This window comes from Arvicanthis niloticus, chromosome 1, assembly GCF_011762505.2.
Source record: "Arvicanthis niloticus isolate mArvNil1 chromosome 1, mArvNil1.pat.X, whole genome shotgun sequence".
NCBI classification, from domain to species: domain Eukaryota; kingdom Metazoa; phylum Chordata; class Mammalia; order Rodentia; family Muridae; genus Arvicanthis; species Arvicanthis niloticus.
The window spans coordinates 3116518-3139929 of NC_047658.1; the positions used below are offsets into that span (position 1 = coordinate 3116518).

A 23412-nucleotide genomic window follows, 5' to 3' on the forward strand; every position below is an offset into this window, starting at 1 on the left:
AGCAGGCAGAACTCTTGAGTTCTAGACCAGCCAAGGCTACAAAAACTTGAGATGGCTACAAAGACATTCTCAAAAATTTAAAAAAAAAAAAAAGAAAGAAAAAAGAAAATAAAAGAGAGAGAGAGAGAGAAAAGAAAAAGAATGAAGAAAGCCTAGTCTAGTCTGAAGAAAACCATGCCAGATCTTGATCTGCTTTAAGAAAAAAAAAAAAAAAAAAAAGAGGAAAAAGAAAAATGAGAAAAAAGTGTACTTTATCCTGAAGGCCAAAGGATGAATTTTAAAACTGTTCAGGCATGAGCTAGGATTAGAAGCATCTGACTGTCATCCCAGCACTTGGGAGACTGAAGCAGAAGGTCACCACCAGCCCTAGCTTCATAGGAAGACCCTGACAAAAGTCACAGACAAAAGATTTAGAGCAGAGATGGGAACCAGAGAAGCTCCACATGTGACTGGAAGCTCAATGGTCTCTCGTGTCACTGACACTCAATAATCAACAGAAACTTAAAGGAGCCACTCCCAAGGATCCGAGGCTAGGAAGTCCCTGAAGAGCCAGCTAGTGTATTCATCCCAGCAGGGATAAACCAACAACTTCCTGAGCTGCTTACACCCTAGGTCTGGTTGGAAATGCCAGAAAGACTCAGTCCAGAAAAGCTGGGTTCTACCTCATCACCTTAACCCCGTATCTTCTCTCAAGTGAGTGTACCTGTTCCCCCCACCTCCTGCCCTTTGAGATCCTACAGCCCCTCAGCCCAACTTCTGTAGCTTCCCTAGTCTGTTTACACTAGTCTCCTCTCCCACTCCCCTGACTGCAGAGACATGGCTGGAGACATCTTTACAGCCATAAGGCTGCCCCTCTCACCCAACTCCTCCATTAACCATTGGGGAAATAAAGACCCAAAGGAAGAAACTCGTCCAAGGTCACATCCAGCCAGCTTCATGCACCCCTCCCAACCGGTGCTCCTCACCCCTGAGCTGCCTCCTACATGTCAGCGACATCCCAGTGGGAGGGTCGACAGTACCTTCCTGTCACTCCATCAATTTCAGCAGAAGCCTGCACGGTGCCTGAGTGAACTGGTAGGCTCTGAGGTCTCAGTTTAGTCTGGGTAGTAATGGGTTAGAAGGCAAACGTGCCTGGTCCAATTTCTCTATTTGATCAGCTTAGGCTAAAAGCGCCCATCTGAGTCCAGACCACCCCCAGTTAGCTGTTTCATAGAACGGATGCCAAAGCTAACCTGGGTGACCTTCTACAAGCGCCTTCGTCGTGTTGTCCCTCGGATCACTGTCTGTGAAATGGGTCGGTCGGCCTGCGCTGCCCATGCCCTTTATCCACCACAATTGCCGTATCTGCCCTGAGCTTGAAAACTCCCAATTAAGCAACCACTGCCCCCTTTCTCAGACACTGCGGAGCGGACCCGGAACACCAGACCGCTCTAGGAACAGTGTTGGAGCCTGGAACTACACAGTCGAGGACCGAGGACACTTGGGTTTACAAGTCGGCGCCCCTCCGCAACACCCTCTCCTCAGCTCGAGCAAGGAGTCCGCTGGACGCCCGGCGCGAGCCTGCAGGAGACCTGGCGCGCAACAGGGCCGGGTTCCCGCCACTGTCCGGCCTCCTGGGCGGCAGGGCGCCGCCAGGGCCCAATACTCAAGGTCCCTCTGGGGCATGGAGCCCCCGGTGCACCCGATTCCTCCAAAAAGGACAAGACACTCCCTGCGGGAGTGCCCCCCGCTGGGGAAGAGCCCCCTCAGGCACCTCTCGGCCTCCGTACCTGACCAGAGCTGCCTCCCCCGGCCGCCACCACGGCGCTGCCGGCCCCGTCCGCCTCCTGCGCCGCCGCCATCTTCCTGCTCCGGGTCCCCGCCCCCGCCGCCAGCCCCGCCCCGTCCCCGACGGCGTCAGCGCGATCGCGCGAGATTTCACACTTAGCTCGCCCCGCCAGGCTTCCGTACCCGATGGAGCGCTTCAAGCCACGCCCTTCTGAAGAAGCGACTCGGCCACCGTACGCGACTTCCGCCCCTTTTCATCTCAGGATATTTGTTTTGGTCTAGCAGAGAGTGACTTCTCCGAGTGCTTGAACTTTCTAATCTAAAATGCTCTTTTCATGGGTTCTACTTTTTAACTCGGCCAAGTTGGGCAATTTTTTTTTTGATCGAATGGGCGTTCCAAGCAATTCTACCACAGTTCAGATTGCCGTTTCTTCGCGGGGTTACACAGTCGATGGTTTCGGAGCTTTCCCGGCCACCGTAGTGATTCGTAACAACCGCGCTAGAGCCACGCCCCTCTTGAAGAGAAAACCCCTCACTGACTGCGGTTGTCCGACCTACGGGCTGGTCATTACCTTGTTCTTTTCACTTCTCATGCGATTTCCTTGTTTTAGCCTTCATCATCAACTCCCGGAGAGTGTAGTTAGTTCATCTTTAGTCCGTATCTGCTTTCTTACGGACACCGCACCTGGAAATGGGACCCTAATCACTTTGTTGAAATAAAGATTCGTTTATTTATTTTAGGTATGTGAGCACTGTCTCTGTATGTCAGCAGAGGGCATCAGATCACCTTATAGATGGTTGTGAGCCACCGTGTGGTTGCTGGGACGTAAACTCAGGACCTCTGGAAATGCAGATAATGCTCTTAACCGCTGAACCATCTCTCCAGCCGGGACCCTTGCCGGCTTTAGGCAGCTTAGTTTAGCACTCTTCAGTAGGGGTCTATGCTTTCCTGCAAACCTCGAATTTTTAAGCCCAAAGACAGGATCTCATTCTGTAGCCCAGGCCCGCCTCAACTCCTGATCCTCCTGCCTCAGCCTCTAGAATACTGGGGATAAAACACGACAGACATGATCTTAATAACCCTATTTTCTTTTTTGTTTGTTCGTTTTGATGGGTAAAGGAAAAGGTCTTGAAATGAAGCCCTGGCTGTGGCAGGCATAGAACTTTGAGGCATCTTCCGGCCTCATCCTCCAGAGTGCTATCTGAGATTACAGTTTATGTCCCAGCACATTAAACAAGTGAGAGACCAAATTTTTTGGGTTCAGACTCCATCTCGGAGATCCCGACCTAAGGCTGAACTCAAGTAAACTAACAGGCTGATACCTAGCACCAGTTTCTAGGCTACACCTTAACAAGAGCTTGAATAAAGAGAGCCTAATGCGATTGTATTGGATTCGGCTCCTTGGTGGTCTTTTGGGAGTTCACGAACGTTTCATGGCACAACACAAGAACACCATGATTTTACATTAGATACAAAATCTCTCAATTTTATTAGCTACAAAGTTAGTGAATTATATCACTTAGAAAAATCTCTCAAATTTTGTTGTTGCTACAAAATCAAAGATTGTTAGACCACAATCAAGGACTGGGTGTGTTGCCGGGCAGTGGTGGCGCACGCCTTTAACCCCAGCACTTGGGAGGCAGAGGCAGGTGGATTTCTGAGTTCAAGGCCAGCCTGGTCTACAGAGTGAGTTCCAGGACAGCCAGGGCTACACAGAGAAACCCTGTCTCGAAAAACAAACAAACAAAACAGAACAGAACAACAACAACAAAAAAAGGACTGGGTGTGTTGTGCTCAACTTTAGTCCCAGCACTGGGAAGGCAGAAGCCAGTGAATCTCTAAATTCAAGGCCAGCCTGAGCTACATAGCTACACTCTATTTCAATCCGCAATTGTAAGCTGCCCAACGGGAAGGCTGGGAACTGAACACTAGTCCTCTAGAAACAAGACCCCTTAATTGCTGACAGTGTCTATATCCCCACTAAAACACTCTTTTAAAAAAATTAGATTCGGGGCTGGAGAGATGGCTCAGCGGTTAAGAGCACTGACTGCTCTTCCAGAGGTCCTGAGTTCAATTCCCAGCAACCACATGGTGGCTCACAACCATCTGTAATGGGATCTGATGCCCTCTTCTGATGTGTCTGAAGACAATGACAGTGTACTCATATACATATAATAACTAAATAAATCTGCTAAAAATTTAGATTCATTATTTTATGTCTTCATGTTTGGATGTGAATAGGTATGTGCCTAGTGTTCTTGAGGGCCAGACAAGGGCACCAGGTCCCTGGAATTGGAGTTACAGACTATTGTGAGTGTCCGTGTAGGTCCTAGAAATGGAACCCAGGTAACAGTTAAGCCATCTCAGCAGCTCCAACTAAAAAATCTTTAGCATAAGGACCTGGAAAGATGTCTCAGAGGTTAAGAGCACTGGCTGCTTTTCCAGAGGACACAGGTCCCTAACACCCTTACACAAACATACATGCAAGCAAAACATCAATGCTCATAAAATAGGGATAGATAAATTAGCAGGGTGGTGATACACACCTTTAATCTCAGCACTTATGAGGCAGAGGCAGGCAGATCTCTGTATTAGTTACTTTCACATTGCTGTGATAGAACACCAATAGTTTTGGAAAAAAGAGTTTATTTTATCCTAAAGCTCCAAAGAGAGAGTACATCGTGGTGGGGGTTGGGGGGGAGTCAGGAGGCTTTTAACTCTCAAAGCCCACTTCGAATGACACATTTCCTCCAGTAAGGCCTGACCTTCTAAGTGTTCCCAAACAGTACCACCAACTGAAGACCAGAAGGCCACACCTCTGAGGCTATGGGGACATTCCCATTCAAACCATTACACCATAGGAGAACATGAATCCTCTGTAGGCAATTTTTACTTCCTCATTGAGTTCTCATGTTTCCTGGCTCTGAACAGGAAGAGCAAACCAGACCCCCAGTCAGAGGCCTTTTCTTCTTCCCATTTTTCTTCATGCACCCCTTTCATTTTCTCATCTTCCTATTCTGCCTCAATTTCCCCCAGGTTCATACCAGGTCATACCAGCAGAGCTACTACCTCTGTAGGAAGGCCTGGGCTTCCAAGCCAGACAGGTATGATGTTTTTACCCCTGTAAAGATCAGAAGTTCAAGGCCACCATCAAGTTCTAGGTCAGCCTGAGTTACATTCTACCCAGTCTAGAAGAAAAGGAGAAGAAATAAATGAAGATATCTCTGAGCTGGGTGGTGACACACACCTTTAATCCCAGCACTCGGGAAGCAGAGGCTGGCCGGTTTGACGCCAGCCTGGTCTACACAATGAGTTCCAGGAAAGCCATGACTAGAGAAACCCTGTCTTTAAAAAAGGAGAAGGAAGAAGAGGAGGAAAGAGAAGAGGAGAAGGAGGAGAAAAGTTGCACTTGAGGCTAACAAGGTGGCTCAGTCTCTCGTGGCCAAGCCTTGTGAACTCACTTGGGATCTGAGTTCAGTCTCTGGGACTCCCATGATGGAAGGAGAGATCGGGCTTCCATAAATTGACCTCTTACTTCCATGTATGTCTTGGTATACACATATACAATAAACAAAAATCACACATATACAATAAACAAAAACTTAAATTTAAGATAAGCATGGCAGTGGTGGCACAAACCTTTAATCCCAGCACTAGGGGAGCAGAGGCAGGTGAATCTTTGTGAGTTCAAGGCCAATCTTGTCTACAAAGTGAGTTTCAGGATAGCCAGGACTGTTAACACCAAGAAGAAGATGAACAAACAAGACCAATCTGGGTCTGACTCTTGACAGGCTGACAGATATTATTTCATAAGTAGCATCCCTTATGAAAGATCCCTTCAGGGTCTTTCCTCTGCCTAAGAATTCTATTACTTGCCCCATACCCACATCCAACATGGTTGCTGCAAAGACCCAGTAAGCTAAAAGTGTAAAGATAAAGCATCTGGGAGTTCAACCCCTGGCACCCAGGTGACGAGAGGACAGAAGCAACTCCCGAAAGATGCCCTCTGACCTCCACTGATGTGTCATGCACATGCCCAACCCAACACAATAAAATGTAAAAAGTAAGCTTTTGTCCTTTAGATATCCATTCTGTGGCCGTACCTCTTCTTCCAGGAAGCCCTCCAGGCTCTCTAGTCTCCTCACTTGCCCCACTCATGCCCACCGAGTGTGTTCTCATTCCCACTGTTGAGTGTGTCTACCTGCATTTCACAGGCCAGCCGTAGGACTACTGTGGCCCCGATGTGTACCCAACATTGACTTTGGGATCATCATTGCTGAATCAAAGAACCAAGCTCTCTGAGTACAGAAGGTGACTTACCTGAGGATCAACACAATGGCAAGAAGGAACTATTAAAAATATACAGATGGAAAAAATATATACAGATGGGGGCTGATGAGATGACTCAGTGGTTAAGAGCACTGACTGCTCTTCCAGAGGTCCTGAGTTCAATTCCCAGCAACCACATGGTGGCTCACAACCATCTGTAATGGGATTCAATGACCTCTTCTGGTGTGTCTGAAGACAGGGACAGTATACTCATATAAAATAAATAAATACATAAATAAATCTTTAAAAATTTAAGGTAAAATTTTGGGTTGGATTGTACAGAGGGACTAGAAGTGTAGAGGTGGAGTCCAGCAGACATGGTGCCAGGGTGTGATATCCAGCATTGCATAAAACCAGGGTTTTGGAGAACTTTCATTCCAGAGGCAGAGGGAGGCAGATCAGACTCTGGGTTCAAGGCCAGCCTGGTCTACAGAGTGAGTCCCACGACAGCCAGTGTTGTTACACAGAGAATCCCTGTCTCAAAAAACAAAAACAGACAAAACATAGAAAAAAAACCAAGAACAACCAGGCTATTGTTGCTCAAATTCTCACTATGTACTGGAAGCGGGCCAGGCATCATCACAAGCTGAGACTACAGGTCTGTCTGTGCCTTCACTCAGTGCCAGTTCATAATATTAAGTGGGACACAGAACAGATTCACCCTGCCCACCGTTAGGGGGCACCCGACACCATCAAGAACTGTGTTTTCGGTCTCTAAAGGAGAAGTGGGCTGGCACATCCATCTTCTGAATCTTAGGAGACAGGACTCAAGGTACAGAGTCTTAAGTCTGAGAGAGGGGAAATCCAGGGTTCAGAGCACTCCGTCTTAGGAAGAATCTGGGCATCTGGACTGTGGGGTCCTAAACGGAAGTGGTGAGGATCTGAGGGGAAAAAAAGCATTTGGGGGGTGGCACTGGCATTGGCTGGGAGCAGAACTTGCCTGGGCAGTGGTTCCCTTTGGCTTGAGTCTGTGGGAAACACTGGACAGAGGAGGAATTGTTTGTTCCCCATGTGTCTCCCCCTCCCAGGCACCCCTAGAGCTTGGCAGCCTTAGTTCTTCCCAGGCCCTGGGGACTTGGGAGCCTTCCCACCGCCCCTCCTTCCCAGTCCCTGTTTTCTACTGGGCTCACAGCTGCCCAGCCTCAGGACCTGGGAAAATTGCCCCAGGAGTAGGTTACTGCCGAACAGATTAGGAGAAATCCAGGCCATGGGTCCTCTGCGGGACCAACAGCGCCACCTATAGGACACAGGAGTGAGGCGCACAGTCTTGTCAATCCTCACGATGAGACCGGAGAACTTGGGCGAGCTGCACTTAAGACCCCCATCTTGGATAAACAAAAAGAAAAGCCAAATGAAACAAAGCTCTAATCATCAAAAGGGTACTATTTTCCTTTTTTTTTTTTTTTTTTTTTTTTTTTTGGCACGGGGTCTTTCTGTTCTGCCCCCACCAATCCTGGAATTGGTTCGGTAGACCAATCAGACTACCAACTCTCTGAGATCTGCTTACCTTTCCCTCCCAGGTAATGGGATTATAATGCGTGCCAGCATACACAACACCGTCGGCTCTTTGTCATAGGTTACATGAAAGCACGGCTGCCTTTTCCTCTGCTAAGTCCTGCCGTCTCCCTATCTAGCAAGATTTTTGGTAAAATGCATAGGAGGTTAATATGTTGGAATTGTCCAAGAACCCAGGTTTCAGTGTGTGTCCTCCTGGGCCCCTGGCAACTCTGGCATCGACTTCTTAACTTTATCTTAACTTTATGCCTTTCGAGCCCCAACAGGCCTTTCCTCTGTGCCAGGTGTTTGTTTGGACAATTCATTTCCCGGCTTTTTCTGGTTTGGACTGAAGACACTCACACGGGGAAAGCGAGAGGCCCAGCCCGAGTTATTATTGTCTCTATGTGCTGGTGCGTGTGCTCACATGTGTCATACACAGCATAAATGTGGAGGCCAGAGGGCAACCTTGTGGAGTACGTCTCTCCTTCTGTCTTTATGTGGGTCCTGGGGACACGTCACCTGTAGTCACTGAGCCACCTTACCACCCTGGTTTTGTTTGTCTGTTTAACTTTGTTTGGTTTTGAGACAGGGTCTCATGTAGCCCAGGCTGGTTTTGAACTCACAACACAATTGAGAATGATCTTTAACTCCTGATTTCCTTGCCCCTGTCTGCCCCAGGACTTTGGAAGTATTCCAGCTGCCACATCCCAGTATTTTGGAGGGGTTAAAAATTATTTATTGAGCAGGTAGTGGTGGCCCAGGCCTTTAATCCCAGCACTCGTGAGGCAGAGGCAGGCGGATTTCTGTGTTCAAGGCTAGCCTGGTCTACAGAATGACTTCCAGGACAGTCAAAGTTACATAGGGAAACCCTGTCTTGAAAAAAACATATATGTATGCATAATTCTTAAATTGTGCTTGTTAGTTTTCTGTGTGTGTTGTTTGTATTTTGTTTAACGAGAGATCTTACTCTGCCAACCAGGTTGGCCTCAAAAATCCTGCTGTGTAAAAAAGGAAAGAAAGAGAGGAAGAAAGAAAGAAAGAAAAGCAGGGTGGTAGTGGCTTGCAGCTTTAATCCCAGTAATCAGGAGGCAGAAGCAGGCAGATCTCTGAATTCCAGGCCAGCCTGGTCTATACAGTGAGTTCCAGGACAGTCAAGGCTACATAGAGCCTATCTCAAACAAACAAATAAAATAATAAAGTAATTTTAAAAAGAAAACTAGGGCTGGAGAGATGGCTCAGCAGTTGAGAACACTGACTGCTCTTCCAGAGGTCCTGAGTTCAATTCCCAGCAACCACATGGTGGCTTATAGCTACCTATAATGAGACTTGGTGCCCTCTTCTGATATGTCTGAAGACAGCTACAGTGTACATGTATAAATAAAATAAATAAATCTGCCAGACAGTGGTGACGCACGCCTTTAATCCCAGAACTTGGGAGGTAGAAGCAGGCAGATTTCTGAGTTTGAGGCCAGCCTGGTCTATCTACAGAGTGAGTTCCAGGACAGCCAGGGCTATACAGAGAAACCCTGTCTCAACCCTACCTGCCCCCCCCCAAATAAATAAATAAATAATCTTTTTCGAAAAAGAAAAGAAAAACAGGAAAACTAAAACTCAGTCTGTATCCCAAGCTGGACGTAGAATTGCTCCGATCCTTTGCCTCTGGCCTCAGGTGCTAGGATTCCATGTGTGAACCCCGGCTTATACTCAGCATTCACTCCAATGGACCAGGTTTTGAGTAAAAGCCACAGACATGCGGGTAGTCACCACCTTGTCATAAAACCACACTGATCAAATGTGGACTAGATTCCAAAGACCCTCCATCTTGGCTCTGGGAACCTCAGAAAAGAAGCCACACTGATGCCAGTGAACCTGGACTCATTTATTCTTTCACTGAAAGAACTTGGTCTAGAGTTGGGAGGGAGAAAGCGGGAGCTGCTGGGACAGGGCGGTGTAGAACCATCCTGGTCAGGTGATGAAAGCAGAGGCGGGGTGTCCGGGTTTTCTTTTCCCCTAACTTGGGGCTTACGTAGCAGCTACTCTCCTTTCAGGAGAGAAAAGAGCTGGTCCGTGAAAATGCCTGCGTAAGTGCTCACGGCTGCCGAGCTTTTGCTGTACATGTCCCTGGAGAGAAGAAAGAACGGGGAGGGGTAGGAAGGAAGAGCCTAGAGGCTGGAGCCCTGAGAATGAGAGAGGAAAGGAGGGTTTGGACCTCTGCATTTGAGAGAGAAGGGATGGGGTCGATAGTCTTTAGTTTGAGGGGGAAGGCTGGGGTCTAAACCTCTTGGTGTGAGCGAGGAGGGTTAGGGATTGGACCCCTGAGTCTGAGGGAGGAGGCCGGTGTCTGGATTCCTAGGTTTTGAGGTAGGAGGGCTGGAGCTTAGACTCATGCATCTAAGGAAGAAGGGTCTGAGGGAAGAGAGCTGAGGCCTGAACTCCTGGATCTGAGGAAGGAGGCTGGAATCTGTCCCCGCTGAGAGGGACACACCTGAGTTTCTCATCCACGCTGGTCAGGTATGTCTTCTGGTATAGGCCTTCGGCAGCCGCCTTGGCAGAGCTCCAGTAACTTAAAAAGGACTCCTGCATCGTGTTCAGCAGAGCCGGGCTGCCTGGATCATCTTCCTGGGTCCCCTGGACCTCTGTGGGAAGCATGAAAGTTAGATTGGAGGTGCTGAGGGGACTTTGGGTGAGTGGAAGCAGGTGAGGAAGATGAAGGAATGGCTGAGGAAGGTGGGGAGGTGCTTGAGGGTCACCTCACCCCTTCTTAACCCCTCCCCATCACCTTGCCGCCCACCCCACCCACTTACCGGTTCCCAACACCAGGAGGACCAGGAATAGAGTCAGGAAGAACCGCGCCCCCATGCTGTCTGGGACCTGGAACATTGAGGACAGGGTTATGTTAGACAGTGGGATCACTGGGCAGTGCATTCCTCAAGTCCTGCTCACCAGGGGTGGGTGGGACCCTATTATGTCCCTATTCCTGCCCAACAATGATTTGAAACCTGTTCATTCAGATGAGGTCTCTCCTAGAATTCTACTCTAAAGGGTTGTTTTTTGAGGAGGGAGGGGTGGCAAAAAGGGGTGGGACAACACAAGGTCACTATGTAGCACTGATTGGCCTAGAGCTCACTAAGTAGACCAGGTTAGCCTCAAACTCAGAGTATCACCTGCCTTGAGCTCTGAAGCACTAGGGTTGGTGGTGTGTGTCATTACACCTGTGTGTGTGTGTGTGTGTGTGTGTGTGTGTGTGTGTGTGTGTGTGTGAAGCCAGGCACAGTAGTGTATGCTTTTAATTCCAGAACTTGGGAAGCAAAAGCAGGTGGATCTCTATGGGTTCAAGGACAATCTGGTCTACAAGTGTGAATTCTAGGACAACCTGAACTATATAGAGTGATACCCTGTCTGGAAAAAAAATAACATAACAAAATGGTGATAATAATAAAATAAATGTATCTGGCTGTTTTGCCTTAATGTGTATAAATGCACTCTGTGCAGGCCTAGTCCTTGGAGAGGCCAGAAAACGGGTCGGATTCCGTGAAACTGGAATACAGATGTTAGTGAATCAAACCCAAGAGTTTTGTTCGTTTGTTCTGTTTTGGGGGTTTGTTTTTTGTTTTGTTTTTGCTTTTGACAGGGTTTCTCTGTAGCCTTTGCTGTCCTGGAACTCGCTCTGTAGACCAGGCTGGCCTCGAACAGTGGTGGGATCAAAGGTGAGTGCCACTAAAGCCCAGCTAAACCCCAAGTCTTCTGCAAGAGCAATAAGCATTCTTAACCACTGAGCCATGGCTCAAGGGTCCACCTTTTAAAAACAAAACCGAACCCACAAAGTCTCATATAATCTCATATAGTCTCTGGCTTCAAACTGACTAAGTAGCCTAGGCTGACCTTGAACTCCTGATGACCCCCCTCCACCTCTGGAATGCTGGAATCACATGTATGTGCCACCATATCTAGTTTCATGTGGTACTGAACATCCCAGGTAAGCACTCTACCCTCTGAGCTACGACTCCGCTTCTGCCCTTCAGATTTCGGCACTCCCTGTTTTTCCTTTCTAATAAGAAAGAAAGAAAGGAAGAAAGAAAGAAAGAAAGAAAGAAAGAAAGAAAGAAACCCCAAACTAGGTTCTTTCTAAGTAGATCAGGCTGGTGTTGAACTCACAGCAGTCCTCTGCCTTTGTCTCTAGGGTGCTGAGATGACAATCATGTGACATAATGGCAGGGACTTTTTTTTTTAAGTGGTATCGATGTCACTCAGGTCTCCTACATGCTAGTGAAAGGCAGACAAGGAAACTGAGACACAGCTCTCCATTCATTCATTCATTCATTCATTCATTCATTCAGGAAAGCTGTTTGGAGGCCTAAACAACCCTGGACTAGTAGGCAATATAAACAAACGTTTTAAAAACAAACAAATTCTTTGTTAAAACCTTGAGGGTGGTGCTGGGCACACTGTGTGAGATGCTCCAGCTGGTAAGTGGGTCTGCCGCCAAGCCAGGGAACTTGAGTTCAAATCCTGGGAACCAAGTGGTGGAAGGAAAGACCCTACTCCTGCAAGTTGCCCTCTGACTTATACATGTGTGCCATGGCACATGCAAACATGCAAACACACACATACATATGCATGCACACACACGCACATGTAAACACACCCATACGCACATAAATAAATAAATAAATAAATAAATAAATAAATAAATAAATAAAATATAAGAAAAAGTAATTTAGCCAGCCATGCAGTGGTGGCGCCATCCCATAATCTCAGTATTTCAGAGGTGAAGGCAGGAGGATCCGAAGTCCAAGGTCGCCAGGCACACCTTAAACCCAGCATTCCTGAGGTAGAGGTAGGCAGATTTCTGTGAATTCAAGGCCAGCCTGGTCTATAATTTGAGTCCAGACAGCCAGGGCTCTATTACACAGAGAAACCCTCTCTGTCTCAGGGAGACAGAGAGAGAGAGAGAGACAGAGAGAGACAGAGAAAGATAGAAAGAGGGAGAGTCAGACAGACAGACAGAGATAGAGTTCAACAGAGACAGACAGAGAGGGAGAGGGAGAGAGGGGCACCCTGGGACACCGGTCACACCAGACTTCTGATTCTGGTGTCTTCAGATTCTTCAGCTTGTCTCTGCCTTGCCCACCTGCCCTCTCCCGTATGCTGAGGGTCGTATAGGCAGGGCACAAAACCATCATCCATATTTTGAGGATGAGAAATTGAGACAGCAAGGGGCTGAAATCCAGGCCGAAAAGTGATGGGGATAAAGGGGTTTAAGTGGCAGGGACAGCACTAACTGCCCTTCTAGAGGACCTGGGTTTGATTTCCACTACCTACAAGGCAGTTTACAAATAGCCGTAAGACTAGCTCCAGGAGATCCAGTGGCCTTTTCCGGCTTCTCTAGGGAGTCAGGCATGCATGTGATGCACAGACACACATGCTGGCAAACCATCCTTATGCAAGTAATTAATTAATTAATTAATTTAAAAAGATGCCTTAAAAAGAGGTAGAGATGAAACCTGGGAGACGGGCCAAGTTAAACAAATAGAGTATAACTCTAAACTCCACGGTTTTAGTCAGGCACACCAAAGCATGCCTGGTCAGGCTGAGACCGGAGGAACAGAAGTTCAAACCTAGTCTGGGCTACACAGTGAGACCCTGACTAAAGAATGAAAGGAAGGAAGGAAGGAAGGAAGGAAGGAAGGAAGGAAGGAAAGCCTTTCAATCCCGTGTTTGTAAGACAGACATCTAAGGCAATTATTCCTGTAATTTTCTGACTTAGGAATCGTTTCCCCTCATATTCAGCCCCCACCCCTTGGTCCACCTCTTACCTGAATGTGATGGGCAGGAAGGGACTATCCTCGCTAACTCCAGTGGGCTGGCCAGCTTTATAGCTCTGAGGCCCCCTCCTTCCATATCAGGCAGCTCCTCCGTCCTAGGCCAAAGTCCTGGCCAACAGAGCCACAGAGGGGGTGGGGTGGCAGGCCTGGAAGGGTAATGGCCAGTGACATTCCCTGTCAGGTCAAACCTCAGGGGAGCCCCACTTTGAAAAATCACCCATAAACTGGGCAGGGCTGTAACCTCAAGCTCTTTCAGAAGGCTGAGGCAGGAGGATCAAGAATTCAGAGTGAGTCCGGGAACCACTGGGCAACTTTACAAGATTTTTATCTAAAGATGAAAAGGCTTTGTTATGGTTTTAATCAAACACAGGGTTTCGTGTAGCTATGGTTACCCCCAGAATGCTCTGTGTAGCTGAGGATGTCCAGATCTTCCTGGCATTAGAGGTTTGTACCGCCATGGCCAGCCTGGTCTACAAAGCAAGTTCCAGGATAGCTGGAAAGCTGGTTCATCCTGTAATGGAGCTTTCCACCAAGACTGATGACCTGTGTTCAGTCCTCTAAGTGAAGGTTGTCTTCTGAGCTCTACATGTGCACATGATGCGCGCTCACACACACACACACACACACACACACACACATAAATAGAATGATTGGCAGTCTGTCACATTAGCCACTCAGCTACCTTGTCATCCCCTCAATAAATGTAATTTTAAAAAGAACGCTGGGGCTGGCACTCAGTGATAGGGCATGACCTGGCATGTATGTGTTGGGCCCTGGGTTCCTAGAGCCTCCCCCCACTGTCTCCCACAAAAGAGAGACAATCCCCCAATTCCTGGGGGAGAGAGGTGTGGTTGGGTATTGTGGAGGGCTTTCTGGATTTGTGGAACCCACTTGGAATACCGGATAAGGTATGCATGTTCTAGGAAGAGAGGGACATTGCGAGGGTATGGGTTATGTGACCCATACTGGCCTCCAAGACTTTGCCTCCTGAATCTGAGCTGGCGCCTGGAAGTCTCCTGTTCAATTCAAGCCGGAACCCGTGGGCGGGGGTTGGGGGTTATCACTTTGGCCCCTTCCCCTAAAGTTTTCTTTGTGTCCTCCCCAGCCAGGTGACAACGTTTCCACTTATTAACTCCTAGATATGACGAAGGTTGACCTCTGGCCTCAAGAGGAGTTATGCGTCCGGTGACACAGATCAAGAACAAACACCTTTATTGTGGGTGCCAGGGGAGGGAGGTACGTGGCACTTTAACCCTGAGTCTGGTCCTTGCAGAGCAGTCTGGGACACAGGCTGTGGGTCTTGTTTAGGAGGTGGTCTCTGGATCTCTGTAGCCAGGCCTGAGCTCGGGGACCCAGGTCTTTCAGATGATCTTCATAGTAGGCCTGCACATAGCCCTGGACAGCTTCGGGGCCCCTGTGTAAAGGGGACATCTCAGGTGACAAACCAGATACTACAGGGGTTCGATCCTTTTTACTTCTGACCTTCTTCAGACTCAAGAATCCAGAGTCTTTGTACTCTTCCCTCAGACCCAGGAGTCCAGGGCCCAGCCCTCCTCCCTCAGACCCAGGACTCCAGAACCCAACCTCCTCCCTCAGACCAGGGGTCCAGGCCTCAGCCCTCCTCCCTCAGACCCAGGGTTTAGCCACAGGCTCTCTCTCCCCTCTAATTCTGGTGTCCCCTCCCAGCTGAGCACCAGAACTCTCACCAGAACCACTGCCATCTGTCCCTGGTTTTGGTCACCATTGGCTCCACAATCTCCATCACCCTGGCCCTTACCAGACTCCAGCGGCTGCTCTCAGGGCCAGGAGTGGGGCTCAGGCTTTCTGTAGACATGGATGCTGGGGGAAACCACAGAGGGGCTTGAGATCTCAGAACCCCATTCCTCCTTCCCTGCCTGTTACTCCTGGGGACAGGTGGACTCATCTTTGTACCTAGACACCCCATGTCACCCCTTATTTCAGGCCACACCTGATTTCACCTGGCCTAGACTCAGTTTCCCATCCTGTAGAAGAGGGCACAATGATGTCCTTTTGAGGGTATTATATGACATAGGAGCAAGTCAACAGGAATGTGCCCAGTACATTGTACAACCTTGCCCATCCTGGCCCATTAGGCCTTCTGATACTATAGCCTTCTCTCCACCATTTGACCTGTCTCTCTCTCACTGCTGGTCCCTCCCTTGTCTCTCTGTCTCTGAGATTTTCTTGCTCAGTCTGCAACTCCACTTCCCACCTGCTGCCTCTCTCTCCCCTAACCACCTAGCTCTCCTGCCCAAGGATGGACCCTGACCCAGAACAACCTCCCAGTCCTTCCCACAAAACAAGCTGTCTCCTCCATGCACCAAGGAGCAAAAGCCTGTTGTAATTTATCCTCTACCATGGACAGTGTTCCCCAGCTTTGTTTCCAGTTCCTCTGGGACACACACACACACACACACACACACACTCCTCCTGCTTCAGCACCCACACACCTAGGTAGAGACTCACCCCCAGATACTGCCCGGCACACAAATATACATACACATGCTTGTGTTGTTTACTTTTTAACATTTTAAAAATAATTTATATTTATTTCTTTAATTTCATTGATATGAGCGCACTGTTGCTGTCTTCAGACACACCAGAAGAGGGCATCAGATCCCATTACAGATGGTTGTGAGTCACCATGTAGTTGCTGGGAATTGAACTCGGGACCCTTAAAGAGCTGCCAGTGCTCTTAACCACTGAGCCATCTCTCCAGCCCTATTTTATTTTTATCATGTGTATATGTTCCTGTCTGTGGGAACATAACAAGTGTACTGCCTGTGGAGTCAAAGGCGTCAGCTTCCCTGGAGCTGGGGTTACAGGCAGTTGTGAGGCCGGGAACTGTACCCCGGTCCTCTGCAAGAACAATATGTGCCCTTAACCACTGAGCCACCACTGAGCCATTCATCTAACCTATTATTATTGTTATTATTGTTGTTGTTGTTATTTTGAGACATGGCCTCTTATAGTCCCAGCTGGCCTCCAGTAGCCAAGGATAACCTCTGACCTCAAACTGCTGATCTTTTTGACTCTACCTCCAAAGTATCAGACTGATGGGTGTATAATCCCACGTCTGTCTTATGACAGGATAGGGCTGGAACCCAGGCTCAGGCATGCTACATAAGCCCTCTACCAACTGAGCTATATCCTCTGCTTGTCCAGAAAGTTCCTATGTAGCTGAGGCTAGCCTTGAACTCCTGATCCTCCTGCCTCCACCTCCCTGGGGTTCCAGGAAATGTATCCAGACCACACTATAGTTCCAAGACCCTTATGAAACTTCACCCATGACTTCACCGTTTCCTGTTCTGTGAAAGGAGCACAGAGCTAAGCATATGAGGAGTACACGTATCTGGGAGGCGCCAGGCAAGCCCTGAGCACTGTCTTGGGGAAATACATGTGTATTTTAACACAGGGGCTCACCATAAAACCCTGACTCACCTGGAATTCACTGTGTAAACTAGGCTGGCCTTAGACTCACAGAGATTCTCCTGCCTCTGCCTGATGAGTTACTGGAATTATTTCATGTCTGTGAGTGTTTAGCTTGTATGTATGTCTGTGCACTGTGTGTAGCTGGTGCCCACAGAGGTCAGAAGGGAACACCGAATCCCCTGGAATTACAAATGGTTGTGAGCCACTCTTTGAGTTTTGGGAACCGAACTCAGGTTATCCACAAAAGTAACCAGTGCTCTTAACCACGGAAAACCTTGCCTATCCTGATTTATTTATTTTTCTTCCTTCTTTCCTTCTTTCTTCCTCTCCCTCTCCCTTCTTCTCTTTTGTTTTTCGAGACAGGGTTTCCTTGTCAAGCCCTGGCTGTCCTGGAACTCATTCGTAGACCAGGCTGTCCTCGAACATGCAGAAATCTTCCAGCCACTACTTCAGAGTGCTGGGATTAAAGGGGTGTGCCACCACTGCAGAGCTTCTGGATTTTTTTCTTTAGTTGATGAATCTTCCTATGTAGCCCATACTGGCCTCAAAAAGCCCCCTTGCCTCAGTGTCCCCAGTTTGGGAATTTAGGCCTGCACATGTCTTTTAGGCATGGCTCCTTAGGTGATTGTATTTTAATTAATTAATTTATTTTAATGGTACTGGATGTTGAATCAAAAGCCTCATGCATGCTTGGTAGGTGCTATGCCACTAAGATATAACTCCTGGCCATTCTGTATGAAAATTTAAAAAGGGCTGGAGAGATAGCTCAGCTGTTAAGAGCACTGGCTGCTCATTAGGAGCACTTGGTGATCTTCCAGAGGACCTGGGTTCAGTTCTCAGCACCCACATGGCAGCTCACAACTGTCTGTAACCCTAGTTCCAAGGGGTGTCTGACACCCTTACACAGACAAATGTGTAGTGTAGACCAGCCACCAATGCACATAAAATAAAAATAAAATAAGAAGAAAATTTTAAAAATTATTTGTGTGTGTGTGTGTGTGTGATACATGTTTCTGTGTGTGAGGTCCTCTGTGTCTCATGACCCTCATGTGGTCAGAGGACAACTTTCAGAAGCCTGTTTGTTCCTTCCACCATGTGGGTTCCAGGGACTAACCTTGGGTCCCCTGGCTTTTGTGGCATGCACCTTTATCCACTGAGTCATCTCCTAGGTCCCAATTTTCTCTACTTTTAAGAACTGAGTGTTGAGGTGGGGCTGGAGAGATGGCTCAGAGGTTAAGAACACTGATATAGGTCGTAAGTTCAATTCCTAGCAATCACACAGTGGCTCACAACCATCTGTAATGGGATCCTTCTGGTGTGTGTGAAGACAGTGACAGTGTCCTCATATACATTTGAAAAAAAAAAACCCCACAAGAAAACAAAAACCAAACAAACTAAAAGTCTGAGTGTCACTAAACTGACAGGAGTACCCTCAGGCTGCAATCCCCCTGCCTCAGCCTTCGAAAAGTTGGGATTACAGATCCACATCGTGTATTCTGCTTTTGAGATATAGTTTTGAATGCATGAACAACACACAAAGCTGTGTGTGAGCACGCATGCTCGCATGCTCAGTGACAGCCTCTCTGTAGCCACACGCTTAGACCTTTTCATACATGTGCCCTGTAGAGAGCAAGCACACGCATGCCTACCCAAGAAGCATTGCATGCGTGTGATTCTGTTGATTAGGAGGTAGAACCAGGAAGATCAGGAGTTCAACACCAGCCTGGGCCACTTGAGACCTTGTCTCAAAACAAAATAAAACCAAAATCTACAGACAGCAACACACCCACCAATAAATGGTATCAAATGATAGCAACAGAAGCAAACATATCCCCAGGCTGGACATTTACATTTGTCACAACTGCAGTGCAGGCCAAAGGGCTGAGTATAAGGCTTGGCTAGGAGGACTTCTTCCCTTGTGTATGCGAGGCCCTGAGTTCGATGCCAGCATCATATAAGCCAGGCATGGTGAGGCATTCCTGCGATCTGAGCACATCCAGGATGGCGAAAGGAACATTAGGAATTCAAGATCATCCTTAGCTGTATCTGGAGTTCAAAGCTAACCCAGGCTACATGAGACCATGTCTCCAAAGAACAAAACAAGCCTGTGGTAGAGTGTTTACCTAGCATCTGAAGGCCCAGTGTGTGCACATGGGTCTGTTTGTGTGTGCGTGTCTGCGTGTGTATGTGTGTGCACACATGTGTGTTGTGCTCCTCTTCTATGGCTACTGACCCATTGATGAAGCCACAGTCGTGCCTCACCCAGAGAACCCCACCTCCAGCAGCCCCCCAACTCCTCACCTACAAAGCAGGCCAGAAACAGCACAGAAAGGCAGAGTGATGGCAGGGCCTGCGGCCTGCCTCTCAGCGAGAACATTTCTGAGGACTTGGTCCCTCTGTCCCTCTGTGTTCCACTCTTCACATCAGGGAAGGGACAGGCAACACTGGAAAGAGCCCTCCCCTGTGACCTTCCCACTCCCTTTGGCAGGACTTCAAAGCAATGGGGCCAGTGACAGTCAGAGGCCATGCCTGCCCTTGCCTGCCTCCCTCTTTCCTATACAGAGTGTCTCTCTGGCCTTGCAGAAGACAGGAAGCCCAACACTGACACTACATGCCACCACAATTTTCCTGGACTCAGTTTCTTCCTTTGAGAAATAAGCCCATAATCTACACTTAAGAGATTGGTGTGTGTGAAGGGTTCCCTCTATCATATTTTGAGACAGGGTTGCAAGTAGGCCAGGCTGGCCTGGAATTCATTATGGAGCCAAGAATATCGCATAGAATCCGCATCCTCTTGCCTCTACCTTCCAGATGTTGGGATTAAACCACACCTGGCTCTCCATTTCACTTTTTATTTTGTAGCATGGCTTCACTAAGTAGACCAAGCAGACCTTAAAATGGTGGTCCTCCTGTATCTGCCTCTGGAATAGCTGTGATTACGGGTCTTTGTCTCTGCACACTACGTGTGTCTTGAGTTTTGAGTTCTTTTTGCTAAAAATAAATGTAAAAAAATGTATTTTTACTTATGTGTATGTGTGTCTGTCTGTGTCAGGGTAGATGCACATGAGTGCAGGGGCCCACAGTGGCTAGTGTAAATGTATCAGATCCCTTGGAGCAGGGTGTGACCCTCTTGATGGAGGAGCTAGGAGTCAAATTCAGGTCCCCAGAAAGAGTTGGAGGGACTGTTTAACTGCTGGGCCGTCCCTCCAGCCCTTTAATGCTTTTTTTTTTTTTTTTTTTTTTTTTCCTTCGAGACAGGGTTTCTCTGTATAGCCCTGGCTGTCCTGACTTTAATGCTTTTTAAACTATATTTATTTTGTGTGTGTGTCTGTATGTGTCTCTTTCTCTCTGTGTATCTATGTGTGTCTCTGTGAGGGTATCTCTCTGCGTGTGTGTGTGTGTGTGTGTGTGTGTGTGTGTGTGTATCCATGCCATGGAACATGTGTGGAGGTCAGAGGACAACTTCAGCTTTCAGGAGTTGCTTCTCTCCTTCTACCGTAGATCCCAGGGATCAAACTCCAGTAGTTGGGCTTCACCTCGGGTACATTTACCTGTGGAGCAATCATGCAACTGCCACTGTCACTGTCTCCTTCTCTCCACCCCCTCTTCGGCAAGGTCTTGTTATATAGCTCATGATAGCTTTGAACTCATAACCCTTTTGCCTCAGGCTCTTGAGATCTACAGTTTTAAGAATAAGCCACATCAATGGAAAAAATTAATTTAAATATGTCCCATGCAAGATTTGGGAATTTTTACCAAATAAATACTTGAACAGTGCCACTCCTCTGAAGTTAACTGCCATTGGGTCCCCGAGGATGCCTGTTGTTTGCTTATTGTTTACTGAGACTTAAACTCAGGGCAACCTTGACTGGCCTTGAATTTCTGATGTTCCTGCCTCTGCCTTCCCAGTGTTGGGCTGACACCCAGTGCCCATATGGCCGACATACTTTGTTTCCATGCAGCAAATCCCTGATTGGGGGTGGTGGTTGGAGAGATGGCTCAAGAGACAAGAACACCAGCTCCTTCTCCAGGGGACCCAGGTTCAATTCCCAGTACTCTTGTGGCAGCTTGAAACTGTAACTCCAGTTTCAGAGGATCTGACACCTTCACATAAACATACATGCAGGCAAAACATGAAATACATGAAATACAAATACAAATAAATTATATATATATATATATATATATATATATATATATATATATACTCCTGGCCGGGCGGTGGTGGCACACGCCTTTAAACCCAGCATTTGTGAGGCAGAGGCAGGCGGATTTCTGAGTTCGAGGCCAGCCTGGTCTACAAAGTGAGTTCCAGGACAGCCAGGATTACACAGAGAAACCCTGTCTCGAAAAACAAAACAAAACAAAACAACAAAAAACACACACACACACAAAAACTCCTGATGGTTTTTTAGCTGCAGCTGGAGCAATTGTACAGAGTGACCCTGCCCCAAGATGCCTGAGGAGGGCTGAGACATCAAACTGATATGGTATGGCTCATCACATGTCGGTTTTTCGCTGACAGAAAAAAAAAAAAAAAGAAAGAAAGAAAGAAAGAAAACCCACACAGAGCTGCTGCTTGCCACGATGCAAACATTTTAGAAATAGATTCTGGGGTCTGTTGCACAACTATGTAAATGTCTCAGTACTGCTGACCCAAACACCCGAAACTGGCTGAAATGGTAAATTTTATGTCCTGTGGTTTTGTTTTGTTTTTCCACATCAAAAAAAGAAAGACAGAAGCACAAACCAAACAACCATAGATCCCATGGCGGTTACAAAAAAAGACCTCTTGTTGCACACGAGGTGCGTGTCTGGGACAGCAGAACTTAAGCTGAAGCAGGATTATTGAGTTTGAGCTTGGATCACTTAGAAAGACCTTACTCTCCAGAAACTCAGGAGGGAGGTGGAGTTTATAACCAAACTCCATCTCTTTTCAGCATTGAGACTACGTGCAGATTGCTGAGCGTCTGCGGGCTGAGTATCGCACACTGAAATGTGACTTGCTGTAATGCTCAGTTGCTATTTATTTATTTATTTAAAAAAATTAAACCAAGTTGGTGGCACACACCTTTAATCCCAGCACTCTGGAGGCAGAGGCAGGTGGATCATTGTGAGTTCGAGACTAGCCTGCCTGCTCTACAGAGCTCCAGGCCACTGAGGCCATGGAGAAACCTTGTCTTGAAGAACAAAAATGGGGCTGGCGAGATGGCTCAGGGTTAAAAGCACCGACTGTTCTTCCGGAGATCATGAGTTCAGATCCCAGCAACCACATCGTGGCTCACAACCATCCATCCGTAATGAGATCTCATTATAAGTGTCTCATATGAGCCCTCATATGAGTGTCTTCAGTAAATATTTATTATATTTACATATAATAAATAAATAAATAAATAAAAAACCTTTGGTCCGGAGCGAGAAGGGCCCGAAGTGAACGGGGCCAGAGCAGGAGGGAGAAGGGAAGGGGAAAAAATAAATTCAGGCATGGTGGCACAGGCCTTTAGTCCCAGCACACAGGAAGCAGAGACAGGGGTCTAGCTGGAATCACCACACCAGGCTTTGGACTTTTAAATAAGAATTCTCTTTTCTGAACGAAGCCCTGCATGCCTAGAACTGTGGACACCTTTGCGTCTGCCTTCCTTCCCAGTGTTGGGATTATTGGCCTTGGCCACCACACTGCATTTAATGAACAGTTGGGGACTGAATGCAGGGCCAAGTGCAAGGTAGCAAGTACTCCCTCAACTGAGCCCACGTATGACGGGCTTTATTTGGCCTGTGCTTCCCTAAACACCCTGTGCTCAAGGTCTAGAGGGAGTTGCTTTAGTTTTCCCCACAGCTTAGGAAGTTTTTTCCCACTGATGGGAATTGAACAGAGGGCTTTGTGTTTGGGCAGGGGCTCTACCACTGAGTCACAACCCCAGCCCCTCACTGGCGGATTCTAGGCAGGGGCTCTACCACTGAGCCACGCCCCCAGACCCTCACTGGGGGGGATTCTAGGCAGGGGCTCTACCATTGAGCCACGCCCCCAGCCCCTCACTGGGGGATCCTAGGCAGGGGCTCTACCACTGAGTCACAACCCCAGCCCCTCACTGAGGGATTTTAGGCAGGGGCTCTACCATTGAGCCACAACCCCAGCCCCTCACTGGGGGATTCTAGGCAGGGGCTCTACCATTGAGCCACGCCCCCAGCCCCTCACTGGGGGATTCTAGGCAGGGGCTCTACCACTGAGCCACGCCCCCAGCCCCTCACTAGGGGATCCTGGGCAGGGCCTCTACCACTGAGCCACACTCCTACCTAGCATTCTTTTTTCTCTGAGGGCTGGAGAGATGGCTCAAAGGTTAAGAGCACTGACTGCTCTTCCAGAGGTCCTGAGATCAATTCCCAGCAACCACATGGTAGTTCACAACCATCTGTAATGGGATTTGATGCCCTCTTTTGGTATATCTCATATACATAAAATAAATAAAATCTCTCTTTTATTTTATTAAAGAGGAAACTGAGACAGTAGTTGGTGGTGGGGCCGTGGTCTGAATCTGGTTG

The 23412-nt window shown here is 47.9% G+C and overlaps 3 protein-coding genes across 3 annotated transcripts in view; all 3 read right to left on the bottom strand.

Moving 5' to 3' along the window:
- Positions 1–1869, bottom strand: part of Clptm1 (CLPTM1 regulator of GABA type A receptor forward trafficking) — a 32035-nt gene extending 30166 nt beyond the window's left edge. The window contains exon 1 of the mRNA XM_034508194.2: positions 1770–1869. Within this exon, the coding sequence (XP_034364085.1) occupies positions 1770–1841 (72 nt within the window). The 5' untranslated portion in view covers positions 1842–1869. The remainder of the gene's footprint in view (positions 1–1769) is intronic.
- Positions 1870–9452: 7583 nt separating this feature from the next.
- Positions 9453–13528, bottom strand: Apoc2 (apolipoprotein C2). Its single transcript, XM_034522290.2, has 4 exons — positions 13411–13528; positions 10399–10465; positions 10080–10230; positions 9453–9715 (listed from the first exon to the last, which is right to left on the bottom strand). The coding sequence occupies exons 2-4, from the start codon at positions 10451–10453 to the stop codon at positions 9628–9630; spliced, it is 294 nt and encodes a 97-aa protein (XP_034378181.1). The 5' UTR covers positions 10454–10465; positions 13411–13528; the 3' UTR covers positions 9453–9627.
- A 1086-nt stretch (positions 13529–14614) lies between these two features.
- Apoc4 (apolipoprotein C4) lies at positions 14615–19332 on the bottom strand. Its single transcript, XM_034490750.2, has 3 exons — positions 19174–19332; positions 15126–15258; positions 14615–14833 (listed from the first exon to the last, which is right to left on the bottom strand). Exons 1-3 carry the CDS (start codon positions 19247–19249, stop codon positions 14668–14670), a joined length of 375 nt encoding a protein of 124 aa, XP_034346641.1. The 5' UTR covers positions 19250–19332; the 3' UTR covers positions 14615–14667.
- Between the last annotated feature and the right edge of the window lie 4080 nt (positions 19333–23412).

Coding starts and splice junctions, on each gene's coding strand:
- Apoc2 (XM_034522290.2), bottom strand. CDS start 10,453: ATGGGGGCGCGGTTCTTCCTGACTCTATTCCTGGTCCTCCTGGTGTTG. Junction 10,231..10,398: donor CCTCCTGGTGTTGGGAACCG/GTAAGTGGGTGG, acceptor TGCTTCCCACAG/AGGTCCAGGGGACCCAGGAA. Junction 9,716..10,079: donor AGCGTGGATGAGAAACTCAG/GTGTGTCCCTCT, acceptor TCTTCTCTCCAG/GGACATGTACAGCAAAAGCT.
- Apoc4 (XM_034490750.2), bottom strand. CDS start 19,249: ATGTTCTCGCTGAGAGGCAGGCCGCAGGCCCTGCCATCACTCTGCCTT. Junction 15,259..19,173: donor GTTTCTGGCCTGCTTTGTAG/GTGAGGAGTTGG, acceptor GGTTTCCCCCAG/CATCCATGTCTACAGAAAGC. Junction 14,834..15,125: donor GACAGATGGCAGTGGTTCTG/GTGAGAGTTCTG, acceptor CCCTTTACACAG/GGGCCCCGAAGCTGTCCAGG.